We start from the raw sequence: 19,999 nt of genomic DNA on the forward strand, positions 1-19,999 counted from the left end.
GATATTAAATAGGTAAAAGAAAATATATAGCTTAAACCTATGCTTCTCTCTTGCTAAAAACAAAAAAAATGTTTAAATGTTAATTGTAATACTCATTAATTATTTAATAAGTATTTATATTTATTTATATTTTAATTATTAAGTTAGAATTTTTTTTATTTATCTTTTAACCGTTGGTTTAGCGGTATTCTTAAATTACCTAATTAAATATTATGAAATACTTCAATCAAAAATCAAAAACCATGTAAAGAATAATTCAAGAAGATTGCTTCAAACTTAATGAAGGTTATTAAATTTTAAATAACAAAATGAAGTTGGAAATAATGAAGATTGCTACATTTTAAATAACTAGATTAAGTAGGAAACAATTTCAAAAATCAAATAAACACTACAATTAAGACATAAAGACATTTTGAACTAATAATATTATTGTTTCCTGCTTGGAATTTTCAAATTAAAAATTTCTAAATTATGTACTAAAAAGTAGACCTTAATTTTTTGCAGTGCAAAACCCAGAAGAAGACGTCCAATGAGGATCGGACTGTGGAGTTTTCAGTTGGAAGATGTTTGCTTAAAACCAAATGAAAATAAGTTTTTCCAAGACCAAGTCCAAGCCCAGACCGCGCCTTGTGTGTTTGTTTAAATAAAATGAAAGTTTTTTGTTTTTTTGCTGCACTTTTTTGTTGTTTTGTTGTTTTTTTTTTTTTTTTGCGAATGCGCGAGCGCGTGCGCGCCAATGTTTGACATACATAGAAGTCGGCAGTCAGTCAATCAGTCAGTTAGTCACTCGGACAGTTAGTCAATTGATCAGTTAGTCGGTGAGGCGGCGGCCTAGTCGCTCGTGTTAGTGGAACGTGGCAGCAGACTTTGTCTTGCAACGGTCGTTGCCATTTTGTGATTTCATTTTCTAATCGAGTTCGTCTTCTTCGGGGGCAGCTTCGATGCGGCGATTACTTTTCATTGGCGATTCTCTGGAAAAAATAAAATCACGCATACGCCGCGTATGACGAAAGTGAGGCCCATAAAAAGGCAAAGTAAAAGAGAAAGAGCGGGAATGGTAAGAGAGCGAAAGGCGGGCGGAAAAGGAAAACGAAAAGAGAAAGGGGGCGCTTAAAGGTGAGGCAAAGAAATAGAGAGCCCCAGAACGGTAGCTTCACTTTTTTTTCGGCAGTTCAACGCACTCTTTGCGGCAAGCTTTGGGTCAATAAACTAAGCAAGCCGCCGCGAGATCATTAGGCGATCATCGCCTCTATGATGGTCGTGGAGCCGAACCGAATCTATTGTTTGGGGCCAAAGACGCGCATAAATAATAATAAAAAGAATAACAAGAGGCGAGGTCATTGGCAGCGGCACCGGCTTTAAAATGAATGTAAAAACCCCGCCAAGGGAAACTCTATAATATAGTGGCTTGTTCTATATCAGCAGGGAAAATCATATACAGCTATTAAAATTTGTAATTGTGGTTGTTGAACTTAGTCAATAGTTGCTGGCTAAATCGCACAAGTTATCAAAATTTTTTAAATTTTAAAAAGTATTCAAATGCAGTTTCTTTGGTTAACTTTAGTTTTCTATAACTTTACATAGATGGCTCTTTACACAATACAGCTTTGCAACAGTACAACACAACTACGACGCCACCTATACAGTGAAACATGTAAACCAAATATGAAAAACGAAAATGTTGAATTGCTCCCATCGCTAATACGGTACATTGTATAACAAGAATATAACACTTTTTGGTATATATTTACTAATAAAAGTCATAAATAAATTAAAATGCTAGTATATCGTTTAAATTCTTGTTCACAATAAATAAAAATTTGTATATAAATGACAAACAATCTTTTTTTTCTAAAAGTAATTAATTAAATATCAAGCTGCAAATAGCTTAAGGAGTTATTAAATTTACTTTCAAATAAACTGTTTATTTAAATAATTAAATTCTAATTTAATAAGTTTCAATTCTGAAAGTTCTTTTAGTTAGTACTTTTTGGTATATTTTTAAAATATCGTATAGCTCGAGGCACGGTCACACTATCGGCATCTCCCATCTCTATTGCTATAGCTCACTTTTGACGAAATTAAGGGAATTTCAACAAATTAAAGCAAAATGAGCTCGCCAACGAGTAAAAATGTGAGTGAAACAAATGGAAACAAGCCAAAGAAGTCAGGGAAAACCAATTCGAATGCAAAGAGCGGCACGATGGACACACGTGCCGAGCTGGCGGACCTCATCAAGAAGAAGGCTGAAACCTCGGTGAGGCACAAATATAAACAAACCAGAAAGCGCGGCATTATATCATGGGTTTTTTTTTTGTTTTTGGTACGACCAAAAGGAGCAACTTGCCAACCTGGAGCGACAGATCTACGCCTTTGAAGGCTCATATCTGGAGGACACACAACTGTGCGGCAACATCATACGCGGCTGGGAGCGCTACCTGACGTCCAACAAGGCCACCAACTCGAAGGCAGACAAACGGAATCGCAAGTTCAAGGAGGCGGAGCGCCTATTCTCCAAGTCCAGCATTACCTCCATGGCAATATGTAATCGTAAGTGAAGGAATTGGCTCTTTGAGGCGTAAAGTAACTCTTACAAGTTATATTGACAGTCATATGGATCTATCTTGTGTTGATCTTTTAATAATTAATGAAATCAATCTATTTTTTATAGCTGAGCGCGCAAGCGAATCCGATTCCATTACCAATGAAGACTCCAGCGACAATCAGATGTCCATCAATCAGAACACCACCACAGCACACGATGGAGCCACGACAATCAAGAGCACTCCTAAAGATGAAAAGGGTAAGGTAGAAGTTGGACACGGAGAAGAAGTAGATCAAGTATATTAAAGTGGAAGACATTGGAATCTTATATAAGAACTTTCAAGAAACTGAATACGTATAGAAATGTGATATACAAAAATGATATGGAAATGTTAACACGATAAAAACTAATACTTTGTCATAACATAATTACATTCATAAGATTTTCAATACTGGACAAAATATGTGATAAATTAGACTGCCTTTCAAAAGTATACCGTTTGTTCAAAAAAATATACAAAAAACAATTAACACCCTTAGTAAGCCCCAAAAATTATTTGATTTTGTAACAAAACATATTAGAGAGAAGCTTTCAAGCCGAATAATTAGTTTATAAAACGCTCTAAACGTATGTACACCAGTATATTCTGTAATTTCAATACATTAGTAATATTTTCCCTTTTTAGATTCACCCTCGCATCGCAATGAGGGAAACCTTGGTACCATCGGAGGAGGAGTTGGTGTCCCCGGAAGCAATGTTACACCCAGTTCCGCCAACAAAGATGTGCTTGGAACGCCCACATCCAATACAAAGAGCAAACTTTCCACCAGCTCCAGTGCGACGGCAAAGAAAAGCGGTCACATAAACAAGAAAATAAGGCATCGATGATGACCGCTACTAGGTCGGGTTAAACATCGGATAATCCTTCTATAAGTTCAAAGTTTTCTGAATTGCAATTTGTACAATTAATAAAACGAATCTAGATTTATATTATATGTTTACTATATGTGTATTGGTTTCTTGGAATCGTAATGGGAAATCAAAGTCCTTTATAATTAATTATTTTATAAAGAACATTGCTTTGTATAATGCATTGTTTCCTTATGATAGCTGGCTAAATCTTTAAAATATAATGATAAACAGCCTTTTTCAGCACTGATTTTGAAAGCATTTATCTGAAAAAATTGTGTAATGGCTGACCCAGTTAGCAGGAATTAAAGCTGATTTCAAATAATTAATTACATTTATTTAGTTTAAAAACCAGTTAGAAAAGATTCTACATAATATCGATTGTATCGATAAGGACATCGATATTGTTTCTTTGAGTGTGACCAGTTGCCGCGGAGAAGAAAATACAGTGACCAATTTCAGCATAATAAACGGCAACACTGCTCTGGAGGTGTCAGTACTAGAACTCTATGATTTTTTTTCTGTCGGCAAATTTTTGTTTGCCACAAAATCGTCCGAAAAGGCCTTGTTGGGGGTCAACCAAAGGACCGCACCTGTCTGCCGGCACACCGAGAGCACCATCAGCGCCCAGGTAAAAGGTCAGCCGTTCAAGAGACCCCGCGCACCAATCCGCGACCCGGAAAAGATGGAGACCCGTCGTGTCATTTGTTTATGTCTACTGCTCATCGCCAGCTGCTACGTGTCGCAGTCGCAGGCGGACGAGCACAATCACAAGGTGGGTCTTTTGTCATGGTTTGCCTTTAGTTTGGCCTGTAAACAGATGTTTATTGCAGTACAATGACCGCGAAGAGGTGGTGCTGTGGATGAACACGGTCGGGCCGTACCACAATCGGCAGGAGACGTACGCCTACTTCTCGCTGCCCTTCTGCAGTGGCCAGAAGGCCTCGATCTCGCATTATCACGAGACACTCAGCGAGGCGCTGCAAGGCGTCGAGCTGGAGTTCAGCGGCTATGAGATGGAGTTCAAGAGTGACTCGCCACGCACCATCATCTGCATGGTCGCGTTGCAGGAGGATAGCACCAAGGCCTTCACTTATGCGGTGAAGAACGAGTATTGGTATCAGATGTACATCGACGGCTTGCCCATTTGGGGCAAGGTCGGCGAGCGGGATGAACGCGACGGCAAGTGGTACATCTTTACGCACAAGAAATTCGACATTGGCTATAATGGCCAGCAGATCGTAGACATTACACTCACCACGGATGGCCGTGAGGAACTCAAGGCGGGAGCTCACATTAACTTCTCGTATGAGGTCAACTGGAAGCCCAGCAAGGTGGAGTTCAAGAATCGATTTGACAAGTATCTGGATCCCAACTTCTTCCAGCACAGGGTGAGCAATTTGAGTCCACTATATAAAGGGTGGGCAATGAATTTCTGGCTTATACCCTTGCTTTATTTTGTTATGTAAGTTAGAAGTTTGCAATGCAGTGAAGGGGACTATAAAAGCCTATAAGGTATATGTATTCTTAATCAGCATCAAGTTAGGCATCAGATGATGTCAGCCATATCCGTATACGAATATCTAAGATTTTTACTATCTAAATGAAACTTTGCAGATAGTAGTAGTCTCTTTTTTTGTAGTTAGTGTAAATGTAGAAACGACGTTAATCTGAATACATTATTTTATGGTTGTCCTACATTTTTACATGGGAGAAGAAGTTATTTCCTTTTTAATTTACAACATGTTTCCTTCTAATCCGAATTATTAACATTTTTAAACACTTTTTAAATCACGAAACTTTCCCACAAGATCCTTCAAAGTACAGAATGATAATTAATACTGAAAAGTATGACTCATTCCATCAATACCTAAATTGTTTTCTTTTCAACTCAACTAAAGGTTTTCAAAGCTTGTTAATTCTTGTTTAACATATCTTTACAACTACAAAATTTTCCACTTATCTAAATTATCTGATGATAAGTAATGCATCACATTTTAAAGTTTCTTCCTAAAGAAATATTTTCCTAGAGGTGATATGACAATAAATATGTATCAATGACTCAAATTACTCAAATACTCAAACGCCTATATATAAATTCAATATTTAACAATAACTTTAATATTTTTCCTTTCTATATTTTCGATAAGATATTGATGACAATATATATATTTTGTTCGATATATTATATAAAATTCCCCTCTATATACATCCAATACTAAAGTAAAATGTATATTATTTTGGTATCATCGTTTTGTGAACGGTTTAATATCGTTTTCATGATAAGGAAAAATTATAAGATGGAGAGTCGTGGCTTGAATAAATATATGCGCTTAAAGATTTATTTCAATGTTATGTTATGTTGGTTTTGGTTTTGTTCTACTTAAAACATAGAAATCAGAACATAAATATTAAAAACTTATGTTCCAAATACTTTACAGATTCACTGGTTCAGCATTTTCAATAGCTTCATGATGGTCATCTTCCTGGTGGGCCTGGTGTCCATGATTCTAATGAGAACCCTGCGCAAGGATTATGCCCGCTACAGTAAGGATGAGGAGGTGGACGATATGGAACGAGATCTGGGCGATGAGTATGGATGGAAGCAAGTGCATGGTGATGTCTTCCGCTCGCCACCCAATACTCTGCTCTTTTCGGCCTTGGTCGGTGCTGGTTACCAACTAATTTCCGTGGTCTTTTGCGTGATCATGTTCGCCATTGTCGGTGAATTGTACACTGAACGTGGCTCGATGCTGTCCACTGCGATCTTTGTTTATGCTGCCACCTCTCCCATCAATGGTTACTTTGGAGGATCTCTATATGCCCGTCTGGGTGGACGAATGTGGATCCGGCAGATGCTTACATCTGCCTTTACCGTCCCTGTGGCCGTGTGTGGCACTGCGTTCCTGATCAACTTCATTGCCATTGGTTATCATGCTTCGAGGGCCATTCCCTTTGGCACTATGGTGGCGGTGACTTGCATCTGTCTGTTTGTGATCCTGCCATTGACTTTGGTGGGCACTGTGGTCGGTCGCAATCTGGATGGCCAGCCGGACTTCCCATGTCGAGTGAATGCAGTTCCACGACCAATACCCGAGAAGAAATGGTACATGGAGCCGCTGATTATTGTGCTCCTGGGCGGCGTCCTACCATTTGGATCCATTTTCATTGAGATGTAAGTTAATGCTTGATTATATCAAAGTGCTTTGGTTCTTACAAGCATAGATCTTTGGCCTATATGTATTTATATGATACTTATAATGTAATTTGATTTAATTCTTCCCCACAGGTACTTCATCTTCACCTCTTTTTGGGCATACAAAATCTACTATGTGTATGGCTTCATGTTGCTGGTATTCAGCATCCTGACTGTGGTCACTGTTTGCGTGACCATTGTTTGCACATATTTCCTGCTAAATGCAGAAGACTACCGATGGCAATGGACGAGTTTTATGGCAGCAGGCTCCACGTCCATTTACGTCTATGCCTACTCATTTTACTATTTCTTCTTTAAAACCAAGTAAGTTTTATTACAGAGAATATTTTGTTTGGACAAAAATGAATAATACTAAACTTACTCTTACAGAATGTTTGGTTTATTCCAAACGGCCTTCTACTTTGGCTACATGGCTCTCTTTAGCGGCGCCCTAGGCATTATATGCGGCACTGTCGGCTATGTGGGCACGAATTTATTCGTGCGAAAAATCTATTCCAATGTGAAAATAGACTAGTAAGAGCCCTGCCCTTTCCCAGATCTGTATATCATCCTAATCGATTTACAATTGTATTTATTATTTAGTAGATTTTGAGTTCTGCGCTTTTATTTTCTGCTCTACCCTCCATCGTATTTGATCTGATCTGATTTGATCTGTGTTTCTTCTCACTTCTCATGTTCGGTGTGAAAATGAATGCCAGTCCAATGTATTCGCACCAAAGATTAATCTTCAAATTGAGCGACGTGTACGGCGAGGCATATGCTTAACCTTAATCGTGCTTCTTCTAGGAATTGTAAGACAATTAATTTGAATTCGAATTCTATAAAACAATAAAATAAACATATTGATTTGTAAATTAAGAGCTAAGTTGATTGCATTTATATTTAAACTAGAATCTCCATTTTCCAATATTAAAATTCACTTGTTTCCTAACATTTTCTTACAATTATTTCAAGTAGTTCTCCCTTATTCCTATTAACTCTCTTACAATTCCTGAAAATCACTCTAACCGATTAATATATGCACGCATGTCTCCCGTACACATCAAAAGATTTTAGATTTGAATTGTTTTGCCTAGAAAACTTATCAATCTATGCAATTGCAACAAAAACTTGGGACTTGAACTTGTTTGCGCCAATTAAGTTTTTATGTACGATGCAAAGAAATGTGCTGATTAGCCATAGTCGATAATCTAATAATAAAAATTCAATATATAAAACCAAACAAAATGTTTCATTCTTGTAGATTTCACACCTTCATCTTAATCGTTAACTGTTAAGTGAGCAAGAGCTCTTGATCCGCCCGGTAACATTGACCCTCAAATTGTTTTTCAATTTCATTGGTTTCTCCTCCTTGACAATGTTTTGTTGCAATTAATTGCTCATTTATTATAGGGGGGGGCCAATCGCCAATTTTCTTGTTTTAATTCTTATTATTTTTATTTTAGTACGTAGTGAGCAACAGTCAGAACAACACCAAGAAAACACTTTGGGATTATTCCATGACAACACAATTGATAAAGCCAATTTTTTGGATTCTTGTATACATATATTCAATAACTGATAGTGAGTTTTTGGGCTTACGTACTTGAATTATGATTATTGCGTACTAGATTAATCTGTGCAGAGTTTAAAGAGTATGGGGGTATACCCTAGAAAAGTTTGGGGGAACTTCAAAAACTTGTATATCTTTGAAAAATAAATTAAAGTAATTTTTACTAAAAGAATTGTGATGATCTGGAATAGAGTATAAGTCTTTCAATATTTTGAATTTCATGGTTTCAGTTCTAAAAATATTCTGAAAGTTACTTTCTGTGCTTAAAGTATTTATCAAAATTTATCTTAAAATCAAATAAGAATGTTTTTAGATAACATTTTTAAAGGGGTATGTCTCAGTTTAAAGAACATTACATTGTAACTATTTATGAGATAAAATAGCTTACAAATGTTGCATAAGTCTACTAAAAATATCTTTTACTAAGGCAAATAGTTATTTTACTATTCAAAAGGCTAGATTTAGCCACAATATTTAAGTTTCAGGGAACTGGTGTGATGTTTACATACTTATCATATTCATTACATGTCACCAGAGGCTGGGCAATGGAACTTGCTAACTTGAGAGTCAATGTTTAAAGGTATTATTGAACACAAATCAGGAATCCCTTTAAAACGTCTTTAAACATACACCTTCCCAATGGTAAGTAACCATTTAAAAAGGGTATTCAAGGAACCCAAGTGCTTCTCTTAGCCTTCCTCTGTCCGGTTTTACTTTTCAACTTATCTGAAGCACTCGAGTGGTCCAATGTCACCAGTTGACTCAAGACGATGGCGCTCGTTTGGAAGTGGCCACTTTATAGAGAGTTAGAACGAGTGCCGCTAATGACGCGTGTTTTCGGGGGGGCTTTGTCTTGTCAATGGAATTCTAAGATAAGTCGGAAATGTCGCAGAACCTTTTCATTTCGTAAAGCTGATTAGGAACATATTGATTTCGTAATTTATGCTAATTTCCAAGTGGAACTATGTATAACGGCGCTTCGGTAAAGGTATTTTTAGAATTTCTAGAATTTCTGTAATGGTAAATAATTTTCCAAAAACCCGTAATCCAAAACTCTGGGTGTCGGTTTGATAGCTAGCGCCCACCTTTAGTGACATAAATAATCTGATTTAATCGCGTTTTACGACTTGATTGACATTTGATGCGTTTTTTCGAAAGATGCTCTCATGCTGACTCCAGAACCCTGCTGACCCAGTTTAAAGGCTTGGCCGGTTCCTAATGATCGTCGTGTATATGTTTTGTCGCATAAATTACCATAAATGTCAGATGGAATGGCGTTTTTCCATTCCACTTGAACACCATTTCCCTTTCGATTGTTGACTTCATAAAAAGGAAAATAACAGTTACGTGCGAGATGCGGGAAAATGTCGAATTCAAATTCGATCTTTAGATTATTTGGTTTAGTTTATATGCATATTAAAAATGTTGGTCCAGCGAGTGAGGTTTCCTTCTCTCAGCTTATAAAAGCAGCTTTTCCACGGAGAGCTCTGCTCAGTCTGTTCAGAGGTGATTTTCCAAGAACATCATGGTTTTTCGTGGACTTTTGGCCCTTTTTCTTTTGGGTAAGCATTTTCTTTGGCTTCCTGTTTATCCTTTATTAATAAAACGTTCTTGCAGGTTTCTGTTCAAGCGTCCAGGGATCCTTGGTGAAATGCTCTTGTGATCCTGGTGCCAAGGGTGAGCGAGGGCCGCCGGGACCACCAGGTCCTCCAGGAAATAGTCTAGGCAATGGAGGATTTTGGGGTTACCCGCCCACTGGTCCTTTCCCTCCGAATCTGCCGATTATTCCGGGTCCTAGAGGCTTGCCGGGACCACCGGGTCCTCCTGGATATTGCTTCCCCTGTCCGGCTGTTCCGCCAGTGAGAGCTTTCCCACCGCCACCTGGTGTTCCCATTCCACCATTATTTTCCACACAAGCTGGAGGAAACGGTGGCTTTGGTGGCGCCTCTGCTTTGACCACTGCCGTGGGCAACATTATAGTCATTCCCGGTGGCACGGGAACGGGATTAACGGGTCGTGCCCAGTTCTTCCACATTTCACCCGATGGTCAGGTGATGCAGATCGATCGACCACAGAATCTGCCCAGTGATTTGTTCGATGCACCACCAGCTAACACGGCAGCTGCGTCTGTAATTCCACCACCACCACCACCCACATCAGCATCTCTGTCGGGGATTACACCACCAGCTGCTCCTGCGGCGCCCACTCAACCCACGCCGGGTGAGCAGACCACCTTGCTTCCGGAGAATGTAGAGGAGACCGTGTTTGCTATGGGTAATCGTCGCAAGGACTTCCTGCGTGGCAGTTCCGATACCAGTGACTGGCGGCGAATACTGCTCCTGGGTGAGCGTCCCTCGGAGACACTTTTGCCACCCAATGTCCACTCTGTTCCTAACCAGCTGGAGAACAGCATGGAGAGCTTCCAACGAGCTCTGGTCGAGCTGAAGGAGAAATATGCTAATCTTGTCCAGCCGCGAAGTTCTAACCAATATGCAGTAATTTATTAGGGAATCCGAGTTGGATATAATTATAATATTTAAATAAAAAAAAAACAGTACTGATAATATCTTAACATTAACTAATGGGTGTGTTTTTATGAAAGAGGGTTTGTTGTTAATTTGCCATAATTCTATAAGTATAAACCAAAGTCTTCTTAGGATTCTTTTGTATCTCATGGCACTAGCTAACTATGCTTAAAGAAAGTATATTTTAAGTTAATATATTCAATTTATTCTTATTTATTTAAAGAAATAGGAAACTGACTTTCCTAACTAGTTTCAGAACTCATTCATGTCTAAAGCTGTGTTCATTCATTCATTGATTGGTCACAAACTCGTTTTATCTCTATTTACCAAGTTTGGTAACTACGTTTGTTCTCAAGTGTTAACTTGTTTATTTAACCAATTATTAATTATTTAAAAGCAAGACAAGCAATCGAGGTAAAAACCTATATATACAATATCAATAACATTTATAATTTGACAATGGCTGAATTTCTTGATAACCATGATATATGTTATGATATGAGTTTAGGGTATTTCTTTAAGATGCTTCTTAATTTAATACTTTAGGTATTCCCCCTGATGATTCTGCTTAAAATCTCTACTATAAACATTTGTTTTATATTCCACACATAAATTCTGTATTGTTTATTAACTAACGACAGTCAAGTGTGATAATTTAATTTCTTGGTAATGACAAAATCAATAAAAATCAAATCGCATTAAGCTGTCTGCCAAAATTCACTTAAATTCAATTGCATTAATATTAAGTTTATCATTTTTTTGATAGGCAGCAGAATCTGATTTGATTTGCCGATAGACTTTTATAAATACACAATTTCTGAGAACTGTTGGGTAAATACTATACTTTTTGTTTGAAACTTTAGACTCGGTTTTTTTTTTGTGACGTAAAAGGTGATAATTGATTTTCTAGAAATGATTTATAAACATTTGATTTATCTGACACTTGTGACTACATATAGGCAATATATAAACCTACTAAATGTTCCAACTTTTATACATAAATATTAAATGTATGTTTCATATCTTTCATGGATTGGGTTTAAATTATTTAAATTATTGTTGAAGGGTGTTTTAATTTTAAAAAAGTAGCTTGTAACGCAGTAAAACAGTCGTTTAAGACTCTATAAATAATATATATATTCTTAATCTGCATCAACAGCCAAGTGAATTTATGTTGTTTTACAAATTGCTTAGGAAGGTGTCAAAATAGCTTTCAATTATTTCATGATCATGATCATTTCTTCTATAAAACAAATCCCCCCTTAATAATACCTAACAAAATGTAGCCTTAATAATTTATTGCCAATTCCTAGTACCATAATTTAGTGAATTTAGTAAATACTTGGCACATGTCCTTGGTCATTTCACCAATGAAATTATTATTTATTACTGTTATTTTTTAAAATATCAATTTCTTTATCAGATTTGCTTCGATCTTTGGTTTGCAGTCAGATTAAATATATATTATATTGATTGGAAATCTTGTTGACAGGAATCCACTATCCTTAAGCAATGTTTTTGACAAGTGCACGAGTCCCTATTATCAAGATTTACTATATCAAGTTGACAGAGACTTCCTCCAAATCACACCACACATCACCAAAAAGAATCAAAGTCAAGGAATTGAATAAAATCTAATAACTTTAATCGGATTGAATCAGAATTGTCGAATGTCTGGTTATAATCAGACAAATAAGCGTATAGGTACACATAATATATATATATTTGGGTTCTCACATTGATAGGGAAGCAACTAATCCCCGATCTGATTTCTCCAACTCGAGTGCCATGTGTGTGCACTAACCGAGGAGCACCTGTCACTTTTCTGAGTATTCATTTAACACGATAGCATGTACGTGAGAATCGCCCACTTAATTGAGAGTCCTTCGGTCTGTCAATCATCTTCCCATTTAATCCTATTGATTGCAAGCGGTTAAACCATCGCCCACACAGGCAGCAAAGGCCATGATATGGGGAATGGTGTTTTGCTCATAGACTCCGGTGAAAAGATGAGCCCAAGGACCGGAGGCGAATACCCCGACATCCTCGCCGCCATGTGTCTCCGATTCCAGGGGCACCATTGCCGGAAATAGCTGATCCATGTCCCCAATCGTGGACAGAGTGGTGGGATCCTTACGCTCATGCGTCTCCGTGTCGTAGTAATCCTCGAAACTCTTACCATTGGCATAGCTCAATGCCATGTAGGGTTTTCCATCTTTACCCTTCCGATTGGAGGGTCCAAAGATGTCACTGCCACGCGGTTGATATCCAGCCACACTGAAAGTGTGCGAATGATCGGAGGTGACCACAATGAGGGTATCCTCTGGATTGGTCATCTCCCTGGCTTTCCTCACCGCCTTCGATAGCTCCGCTGTCTCGTCCAAGGCAATCCTAGCCATGGTATCGTGATGACTAATATCAATCTTGCCACCTTCAACGAAGAGGAAGTATCCCTGCTCCTCGGTCTGTAGGACCTCAATGGCCTTCTCAGTCATCTCCTCCAGGGTGGGCTCATTGTTATCCGGATCCGCTAGCTGCTCCACATGGTAGTGCATGTGACTCTTGCTAAACAAACCCAGCAATCTTCCGGTTTCGGTGGCATTCACATTAAGCAGCTTCTTTTGTGTCTTCACAAATGTGTTGCCCTTATCCAGAGCCTCGAATTCCTCGACAAGATTGCGCCCATCGGTGCGTCGGCCATTATCGTAATGCTCCGGACTGTAGAAGCTTCGTTTGCCACCGCCTAGCATCACCTTCAGCTTGCTGCCCACTTCACCATGTATGAGTTGGACGGCAATGTCCTCCAGTCCCTCAGCTTGCTCACCGCAGGCTTCCTCCAAGACGGCATTATTCTCCCATTCACGATCCGCAACATGGGCATAGATTCCCGCTGGAGAGGCATGAGTAACACGAGTGGTGGTCACCAAACCGGCAGCTTTGCCCGCATCCATGGCCCACTTGCCCAGGGAGAAAACATGATTCGTCTCATTGGCCATGGCCAGGCAGTCACCTCTCTTCACGTGAGCATTGACACCAATGGTTCCATAGTTGGCTTTCACTCCGCACAGGTACGAGGTAGAGGTACATGCACTGTCTGGCACAATTTTATCCACGGAATAGGTCTTGGACAGACCCGTGAAGGGGAACTCCTCAAAGGATAGCTTCAGTTCCTCGCCGCCAATGTAACTTCTAGCTGCAGCCAAGGTAGCCAATCCCATGCCATCGCCCAGGAAGAGGATGATATTCTTGGCTTTGTTTGTGTTCCTCACAAAGTTAAGTTTTTCACGAATCAGCTTCTTGCTGGCCGAGAGCCAGTACTCGGAGGTTTCCTCTCCAGAAACCATGCGAAGTCGCGGACTGCTTGGCAGATGAGGATGCATCCGCTCCTCGTCCACGGGTGCCTTGCCCGGAACAGCGGCACTCCATGCCAGGGCAAGGAGACTTAGGCCAATCAAGAACTTGAGAGTTGACATTCTCGCAAATGTTTTCACTCCGGCAGCTAGTTGGATACTGTACTCCATAGTCACATAGCCGGGCATTAATATACCCAACGATTGGATCAGGTGCAGCTCGGGCGAGGAGTCGATAGGGCAATTTATGGCCCCTCCTTTTGGCCAGACCGTGATACTCACGTTTCCCGGCATTAGCACTCGAGATAATTAATCGATCCCCCACTTTAGATTGCACATGAAATCACAAAAACACAAACCCTATACGTAGGTATATTACAGGAGGCTATATAACCCGTCCATTCCGTCTAATTTAGCCAGTCTCGAGGTAGCTTTCAACCGGAGTAATTCTCATTTTAAAGTTTCAAAAATGAGAACCAATTGTAGTTCCTTAATCTTGTGCTCTTTCTTGGCTCTCCTGTTCCTCCAGGTTCGGGGTGAACTAACCGATCAGCCGGAGAAAGGTGAGTACGAATCACGAATAACGATGAGAGAGTTCGAACGAATCGGAATCGTCTTGGAGCCTCCACTTGGCTTATCTCCAACCAATTGGAGGAGTCCAAGTGCCTTGCCTTTATCACAAATCTTTGTTAACTCATTAAGCTTCCTAATCTAGATTTATTTCTGAAAAGGTTCAGTCATGGGGCGGTCTATAAGAATTTATGATTGCGGTGTTCACGTGAACAGGAATTATTAGCTATCAGGGGACAGCTATTGAAAGGGTTTAGGAATTATTTAAGCTAATATTTGTTTTATTTCATAGATAAAAGAGTAGTAAAAGAGACTGATTTTAAATTATATTATTATAAAAACAATCTGTTCTTGTTCTGTTTTTTTCCTCATATTTCTATCTTCATTTTATAACTTTAAATATAAATCAAACCTATTGAAAAGAACACCTTCAATTAATTTCCGAAACACTTTACTTAGAGGCCAAAAATGAAAGAATAAATAAATAAAATTAAAAAAAAATAGGTAACAATATTCTTGTACCATACAAGGTTAAAATATGGCATTAAATAAAATATAAAATATTATATGGTACCGAATATATAACGATTTAATGCACATTTAATTTATGGTTTAGTAAGTTTCGATTAGATCTAGGAAAAAATAAATGTATTTATAAAATACTTACCTAATACTTTCCTTCACCTTCGGACTAGGAATTTTGACTTTTTTAATGAAGTTAATATTTAAAATATCTGAAATAATACAAAAAGTTAAGCATTAATTATACATAAATAAATAAAGCAACAAAAAAAAAACCATAGACTTAATATTTATAATACAGATTTTTTTGCAAACCTAATTGCTTACGTTTCTGTCTGATGAAATAATTCACTTAATCGCAACTTTAAATAAACGTTTTCCGCACGTTTTATTATTATTTAATCAGGTGCGATTTCTTCACCGATTAGATGTTAAACGCGACCCTAATAAATGGCTATAATTAAAACTGATTTATAGATTTAATCAAAGAAATTACCGCCAGAAAACATGTTTACTCCTTGAATTGGTAGTTTTATTAGACCAAAAAATTTTCCCATTTAATTGCTGATTAGTTGCTAACCCAAAGTCCGGATTTTACAGAACATCATCCCCGGCTGCTAGCCTCACGCGACTTTGTGGCCCTCGATGAGGAGCTGGAAACACGTTTCTGGCACGATAAGGCCCAATCGATTCTGGCCGATAAGTTGGCCGGACTTCAGAAGCTGAACGAGAACCGAGCCAAGAATGTGATCTTGTTCATGGGCGATGGCATGTCCATTCACACAATTGCAGCCACACGTGACTTTATGGGTGATAGCAACAAGCAGGTGTCCTTTGAGAAGTTCCCCTACTTGGGTCTGTCCAAGACGTACGCGGTGGATGAAAGGACTCCGGATTCAGCCAATACAGCCACTGCATACTTAAACGGTGTGAAGGCCAACTATGGCACCATCGGTGTCAATGCTCAGGTGAAACGTGGTGACTGTGTGGCTGCCACAAATGTCAGTACACACACTCAGAGCATTGCCCAGTGGGCCCAGGAGGCGGAAAAGTGGGCGGGTATTGTGACCACTGCCAGGGTAACCCATGCCTCTCCAGCTGGAGCTTATGCTCATATTGCTGATAGGAATTGGGAATTCGATGGTGAGATCATCGATTCCAACTGCAGTCCCGAACTCAATACGGACATTGCCCGGCAGTTGGTGGAGTGGCCAGTGGGTCAGGAACTTCGGGTGATCATGGGCGGCGGTCGAGTGAATTTCCGAGATAAGTCAATGCACGATGAGGTGGGAGTTTCGGGTGTTCGATCCGATGGTAGGGATCTGATCAAGGATTGGCAAGAGATCAAGAAGCAACAAGGAGTCGAGGGCAAATATGTGTGGTCACTCAAGGGTCTGAGGGAGACGGATCTCAGCAAGACGGATTACCTTCTCGGGCTCTTTGAGACTTCACATTTGCCATATCATGGCGATCGTCAGAGAACTCACTACGAAGAGGCTGAACCTTCGCTCTCTGACATGACTGAGGCGGCCATCAAGATGCTGAGCAGAAATGAGAAGGGTTACTTCCTGTTTGTGGAGAGTGGCAGAATTGATATGGCCCACCATGACACCAAGGCCAGGAAGGCTCTGGAGGATACCCAAGAGTTTGCCGCGGCCGTGGAAATGGCCAGGAAAATGACCAGCGAAGAGGATACTCTAATTGTGGTGACTTCGGACCACTCCCACACCATGTCCATTAATGGATATCCGGTGAGTAATTGTAGCTATGAATTCATTCTTAAATATAAATGAACTTTAATATGTAATTTAAATAATAAATATTATATAATTCTACTTGTAGTACCGCCGTCAGAACATCCTATCCTTGGCTCCCAACCTGGCTGATGACGAGCTGCCCTTCACTATTCTGTCCTATGCCAATGGTCCTGGTTTTACGGATACCTACAGCACAGATACCGGTCGCATTGATCTCTCACGTGTGGACACCACCAAGGAGGACTTTGAATTCCAAGCCACGGTTCCTTTGAGTAGCGAAACCCATGGTGCCGAGGATGTGGGTGTCTTTGCCTCTGGTCCCTTCGAGCATCTTTTTACGGGAAATTACGAGCAGAGCTCCATTCCAGCCCTGATGGCATATGCAGCCAATATGGGACCCTTTGCCAAAGACAAACTGGATGAATAAAGTCTCGTAAACTCATAAGGAATACTCAATAAATAAAGAGAGTGTAGTTTAAGATGAACTCCCAAAGGAGTGTATATACTTAAAATTAAGGGAAAATTATAGAAGATATATTAAAAAATCCGAAAAATGGGTTGTAAATAAAGAAGACTTATGTAGGGGAAACATTAAACGCTAATATTATAATATAAATGAGAGAAAATAAAGTCTATTTAAAGTCAGAACTTATAAACAACTACTTTACATAAGAATAACTAACAAAATCCTCATTTAAAATATAGTTTTTAATTACTATATTATACATTTCATACATCTTCAAACAAAAAATACCGTCAATTCAGCTCCATTTCAAAATAGGTCACTCTGGGATCATAAAATTTGGTTCTCCAAAAAGAATTAAAATATAATGAAAATGCAATATTTGCAAATGGCTCTTTTGGCCTGGTCGAACTTGAATATTCATGCTGACCTCTAAGCGGAAAAGGGAAGAGCAGGGAGAGAGAGAGTGAGACCCATAAAGACCTTCTTAACAACCAAAACAAAATCAGGTAGCGAGTATACGGCCCACTCCACAGGTAAGTCCTCACCCCACAAAATGGGAAAGTAATTTCCCGAAGCCTGAGGTTACCTGCTAATTGATTTTGCTGACCATCGTCAGTTGCATTTAGCATTCTCTACTTTCAACAACTAAGCGAAAATGTTCGCGACTGTAACTGCTGTGGCTTATACCGTTTTAGGCATTTTAATAAGTGTGGTCATTACGTCTTACGTGCGCATTTTTTATGGTGCCCAACGGCGGGTTAATCAATCCCATTCCATGGGACAATCAAATCAAATGGTGAAGAAATACAGCCAAGCTCCAGGACCACGTCCTTGGCCCATCATTGGCAACCTTCATCTGTTGGATCGTTACAGGGACACTCCATTTGCGGGCTTCACGGAGTTGTCCAAGCAATTTGGTGACATTTATTCGCTAACCTTTGGGCATACCCGGTGCCTGGTGGTTAACAATCTGGAGTTGATCCGTGAGGTCTTGAACCAGAATGGTAAAGTGATGAGTGGACGTCCGGATTTTCTGCGATATCATAAACTCTTCGGTGGTGAGCGGAGTAATTCTTTGGCTCTCTGCGATTGGTCGCAACTCCAGCAGAAGCGAAGGAATCTAGCACGTCGCCACTGTTCGCCAAGGGAATCCTCCTCGTTCTATGTGAAAATGTCCGAAATCGGATGTGCCGAAATGGAGCATTGGAATCAAGAGCTAAGGGAACAGCTTGTTGCTGGAGAACCCTTGGAAATCAAGTCACTGATCCTCAAGGCATGTGCCAATATGTTCAGTCAGTATATGTGCTCCCTGAGATTCGATTACCAGGATAAAGAGTTCCAACAGATTGTCCAGTACTTTGACGAGATCTTTTGGGAGATTAACCAAGGACATCCATTGGATTTCCTACCCTGGCTATATCCCTTCTATCAGCGGCATCTCAACAAGATTACCAACTGGTCCACGACCATCCGGAAGTTCATATTGGATCGTATCATTTGCCACAGGGAGCTGAACATTGATTTGGATGAACCGGATAGGGATTTCACGGACGCCTTGCTCAAGAGCATCGTTGAGGATAAGGAGGTCTCACGGAATACCATAATCTTCATGCTGGAGGATTTTGTTGGTGGCCATTCGGCTGTGGGAAATCTCGTAATGCTAGTGCTGGCCTATATAGCCAGGGATCAGGATATAGGCAAGAGAATCCAGGAGGAAATTGATGGTCTAACTTCGGAGGAGAAGCAACACATCAGTCTAATGGATATGAATGAAATGCCTTTTACAATGGCCACTATATTCGAAGTGCTCCGGTATTCCTCCTCACCCATTGTACCCCATGTAACCACCGAGGATGCAGTGATCTCTGGCTATGGTGTAACCAAGGGTACTCTTGTCTTTATCAACAATTATGTGCTTAATACCAGCGAAAAGAACTGGGTCAATCCTCAAGAGTTTAATCCACAAAGATTTCTAGAGAAATCTCACAGAAAAGGTTCCACAAAGGGTTCAGGTTCGGATTCAGGCTTTGAAAGTGATACGGAGAAACTTCAGCTAAGGAAAAACATTCCACACTTTCTACCCTTTAGCATTGGCAAAAGGACCTGTATTGGCCAGAATCTAGTGCGGGGATTTGGTTTCCTCATTCTGGCCAACATTCTGCAGCGATATGATGTTAGCAGTCATGATCCAACCACGATTAAAATAAGTCCAGAGAGCCTGGCCCTGCCAGCCAAGTGTTTTCCTTTGGTTCTGACACCCAGGGTAAAGGTCTAAGATATAATATTACATAAAATTTTTCAATTAATTTAAGGAAAAAAACAAATCGTCCATTCATTCGCTTATAATTAAGTTTAAGAAGCTGTCGCTATATCAAATTGATATTGATTTTTTACAAAATGTTCATCGAGAAAGTAGAACGAAATAGTTAAACTATTTGAAATGGAATAAAAGTGAAATTATATACTTTTTATGGACTCAAAAGACATTATGTATTTTGTAAACACATCTCACATTCACACGCAACACTCAACACACACATACAATTCTTGTAATATTAGATTTAATTCGAATATAATTGCATTAGA

General features: G+C 39.4%; 7 protein-coding genes across 9 annotated transcripts in view; 6 read left to right on the top strand and 1 right to left on the bottom strand.

The window, feature by feature from the left end:
* The window catches only part of Msr-110 (DUF3736 domain-containing protein Msr-110), a 67,120-nt gene that overhangs the window by 17,892 nt on the left and 29,229 nt on the right, over positions 1-19,999 (top strand). The window lies entirely within an intron of this gene.
* Eaf6 (chromatin modification-related protein EAF6/MEAF6) lies at positions 1,996-3,540 on the top strand. The gene is made up of 4 exons (XM_020942540.2): positions 1,996-2,257; positions 2,337-2,550; positions 2,672-2,803; positions 3,231-3,540. Exons 1-4 carry the CDS (start codon positions 2,111-2,113, stop codon positions 3,431-3,433), a joined length of 696 nt encoding a protein of 231 aa, XP_020798199.2. The 5' UTR covers positions 1,996-2,110; the 3' UTR covers positions 3,434-3,540.
* On the top strand, positions 3,897-7,898 carry TM9SF3 (transmembrane 9 superfamily protein member 3). 2 transcript variants are annotated; one of them, XM_086833919.1, is made up of 6 exons: positions 3,897-4,229; positions 4,288-4,845; positions 5,896-6,629; positions 6,744-6,974; positions 7,041-7,184; positions 7,254-7,898. In XM_086833919.1, the coding sequence occupies exons 1-6, from the start codon at positions 4,140-4,142 to the stop codon at positions 7,261-7,263; spliced, it is 1,767 nt and encodes a 588-aa protein (XP_086690045.1). In that variant the 5' UTR covers positions 3,897-4,139; the 3' UTR covers positions 7,264-7,898. The 2 variants fall into 2 exon arrangements, with proteins under 2 accessions (XP_086690045.1, XP_020798195.1); XM_020942536.2 differs by having other exon boundaries at positions 7,041-7,255.
* On the top strand, positions 9,324-10,730 carry LOC110176302 (uncharacterized). The gene is made up of 2 exons (XM_020942623.2): positions 9,324-9,785; positions 9,841-10,730. Exons 1-2 carry the CDS (start codon positions 9,749-9,751, stop codon positions 10,728-10,730), a joined length of 927 nt encoding a protein of 308 aa, XP_020798282.2. The 5' UTR covers positions 9,324-9,748.
* On the bottom strand, positions 12,372-14,635 carry Alp9 (Alkaline phosphatase 9). Its single transcript, XM_020942539.2, has one exon. The coding sequence runs from the start codon at positions 14,390-14,392 to the stop codon at positions 12,665-12,667; it is 1,728 nt and encodes a 575-aa protein (XP_020798198.2). The 5' UTR covers positions 14,393-14,635; the 3' UTR covers positions 12,372-12,664.
* On the top strand, positions 14,523-17,592 carry Alp10 (Alkaline phosphatase 10). Its single transcript, XM_020942537.2, has 3 exons — positions 14,523-14,661; positions 15,791-16,941; positions 17,033-17,592. The coding sequence occupies exons 1-3, from the start codon at positions 14,568-14,570 to the stop codon at positions 17,372-17,374; spliced, it is 1,587 nt and encodes a 528-aa protein (XP_020798196.2). The 5' UTR covers positions 14,523-14,567; the 3' UTR covers positions 17,375-17,592.
* On the top strand, positions 18,051-19,806 carry spo (spook). Its single transcript, XM_020942370.2, has one exon. The coding sequence runs from the start codon at positions 18,069-18,071 to the stop codon at positions 19,686-19,688; it is 1,620 nt and encodes a 539-aa protein (XP_020798029.2). The 5' UTR covers positions 18,051-18,068; the 3' UTR covers positions 19,689-19,806.

This window comes from Drosophila serrata, unplaced genomic scaffold (assembly GCF_035046125.1).
Source record: "Drosophila serrata isolate PLE 108 unplaced genomic scaffold, ASM3504612v1 contig_272, whole genome shotgun sequence".
Classification (NCBI taxonomy): domain Eukaryota; kingdom Metazoa; phylum Arthropoda; class Insecta; order Diptera; family Drosophilidae; genus Drosophila; species Drosophila serrata.

Excerpts from the sequence above, each read along its gene's own strand:
- Eaf6 (XM_020942540.2), top strand. The coding sequence starts at position 2,111 with ATGAGCTCGCCAACGAGTAAAAATGTGAGTGAAACAAATGGAAACAAG. Across the intron at positions 2,551-2,671 it reads CTCCATGGCAATATGTAATC|CTGAGCGCGCAAGCGAATCC; the intron begins GTAAGTGAAGGA and ends TATTTTTTATAG. Across the intron at positions 2,804-3,230 it reads CACTCCTAAAGATGAAAAGG|ATTCACCCTCGCATCGCAAT; the intron begins GTAAGGTAGAAG and ends TTCCCTTTTTAG.
- TM9SF3 (XM_086833919.1), top strand. The coding sequence starts at position 4,140 with ATGGAGACCCGTCGTGTCATTTGTTTATGTCTACTGCTCATCGCCAGC. Across the intron at positions 4,846-5,895 it reads CCAACTTCTTCCAGCACAGG|ATTCACTGGTTCAGCATTTT; the intron begins GTGAGCAATTTG and ends AATACTTTACAG. Across the intron at positions 6,630-6,743 it reads GGATCCATTTTCATTGAGAT|GTACTTCATCTTCACCTCTT; the intron begins GTAAGTTAATGC and ends TCTTCCCCACAG.
- LOC110176302 (XM_020942623.2), top strand. The coding sequence starts at position 9,749 with ATGGTTTTTCGTGGACTTTTGGCCCTTTTTCTTTTGG. Across the intron at positions 9,786-9,840 it reads TTTGGCCCTTTTTCTTTTGG|GTTTCTGTTCAAGCGTCCAG; the intron begins GTAAGCATTTTC and ends ACGTTCTTGCAG.
- Alp9 (XM_020942539.2), bottom strand. The coding sequence starts at position 14,392 with ATGCCGGGAAACGTGAGTATCACGGTCTGGCCAAAAGGAGGGGCCATA.
- Alp10 (XM_020942537.2), top strand. The coding sequence starts at position 14,568 with ATGAGAACCAATTGTAGTTCCTTAATCTTGTGCTCTTTCTTGGCTCTC. Across the intron at positions 14,662-15,790 it reads AACCGATCAGCCGGAGAAAG|AACATCATCCCCGGCTGCTA; the intron begins GTGAGTACGAAT and ends CGGATTTTACAG. Across the intron at positions 16,942-17,032 it reads TGTCCATTAATGGATATCCG|TACCGCCGTCAGAACATCCT; the intron begins GTGAGTAATTGT and ends TTCTACTTGTAG.
- spo (XM_020942370.2), top strand. The coding sequence starts at position 18,069 with ATGTTCGCGACTGTAACTGCTGTGGCTTATACCGTTTTAGGCATTTTA.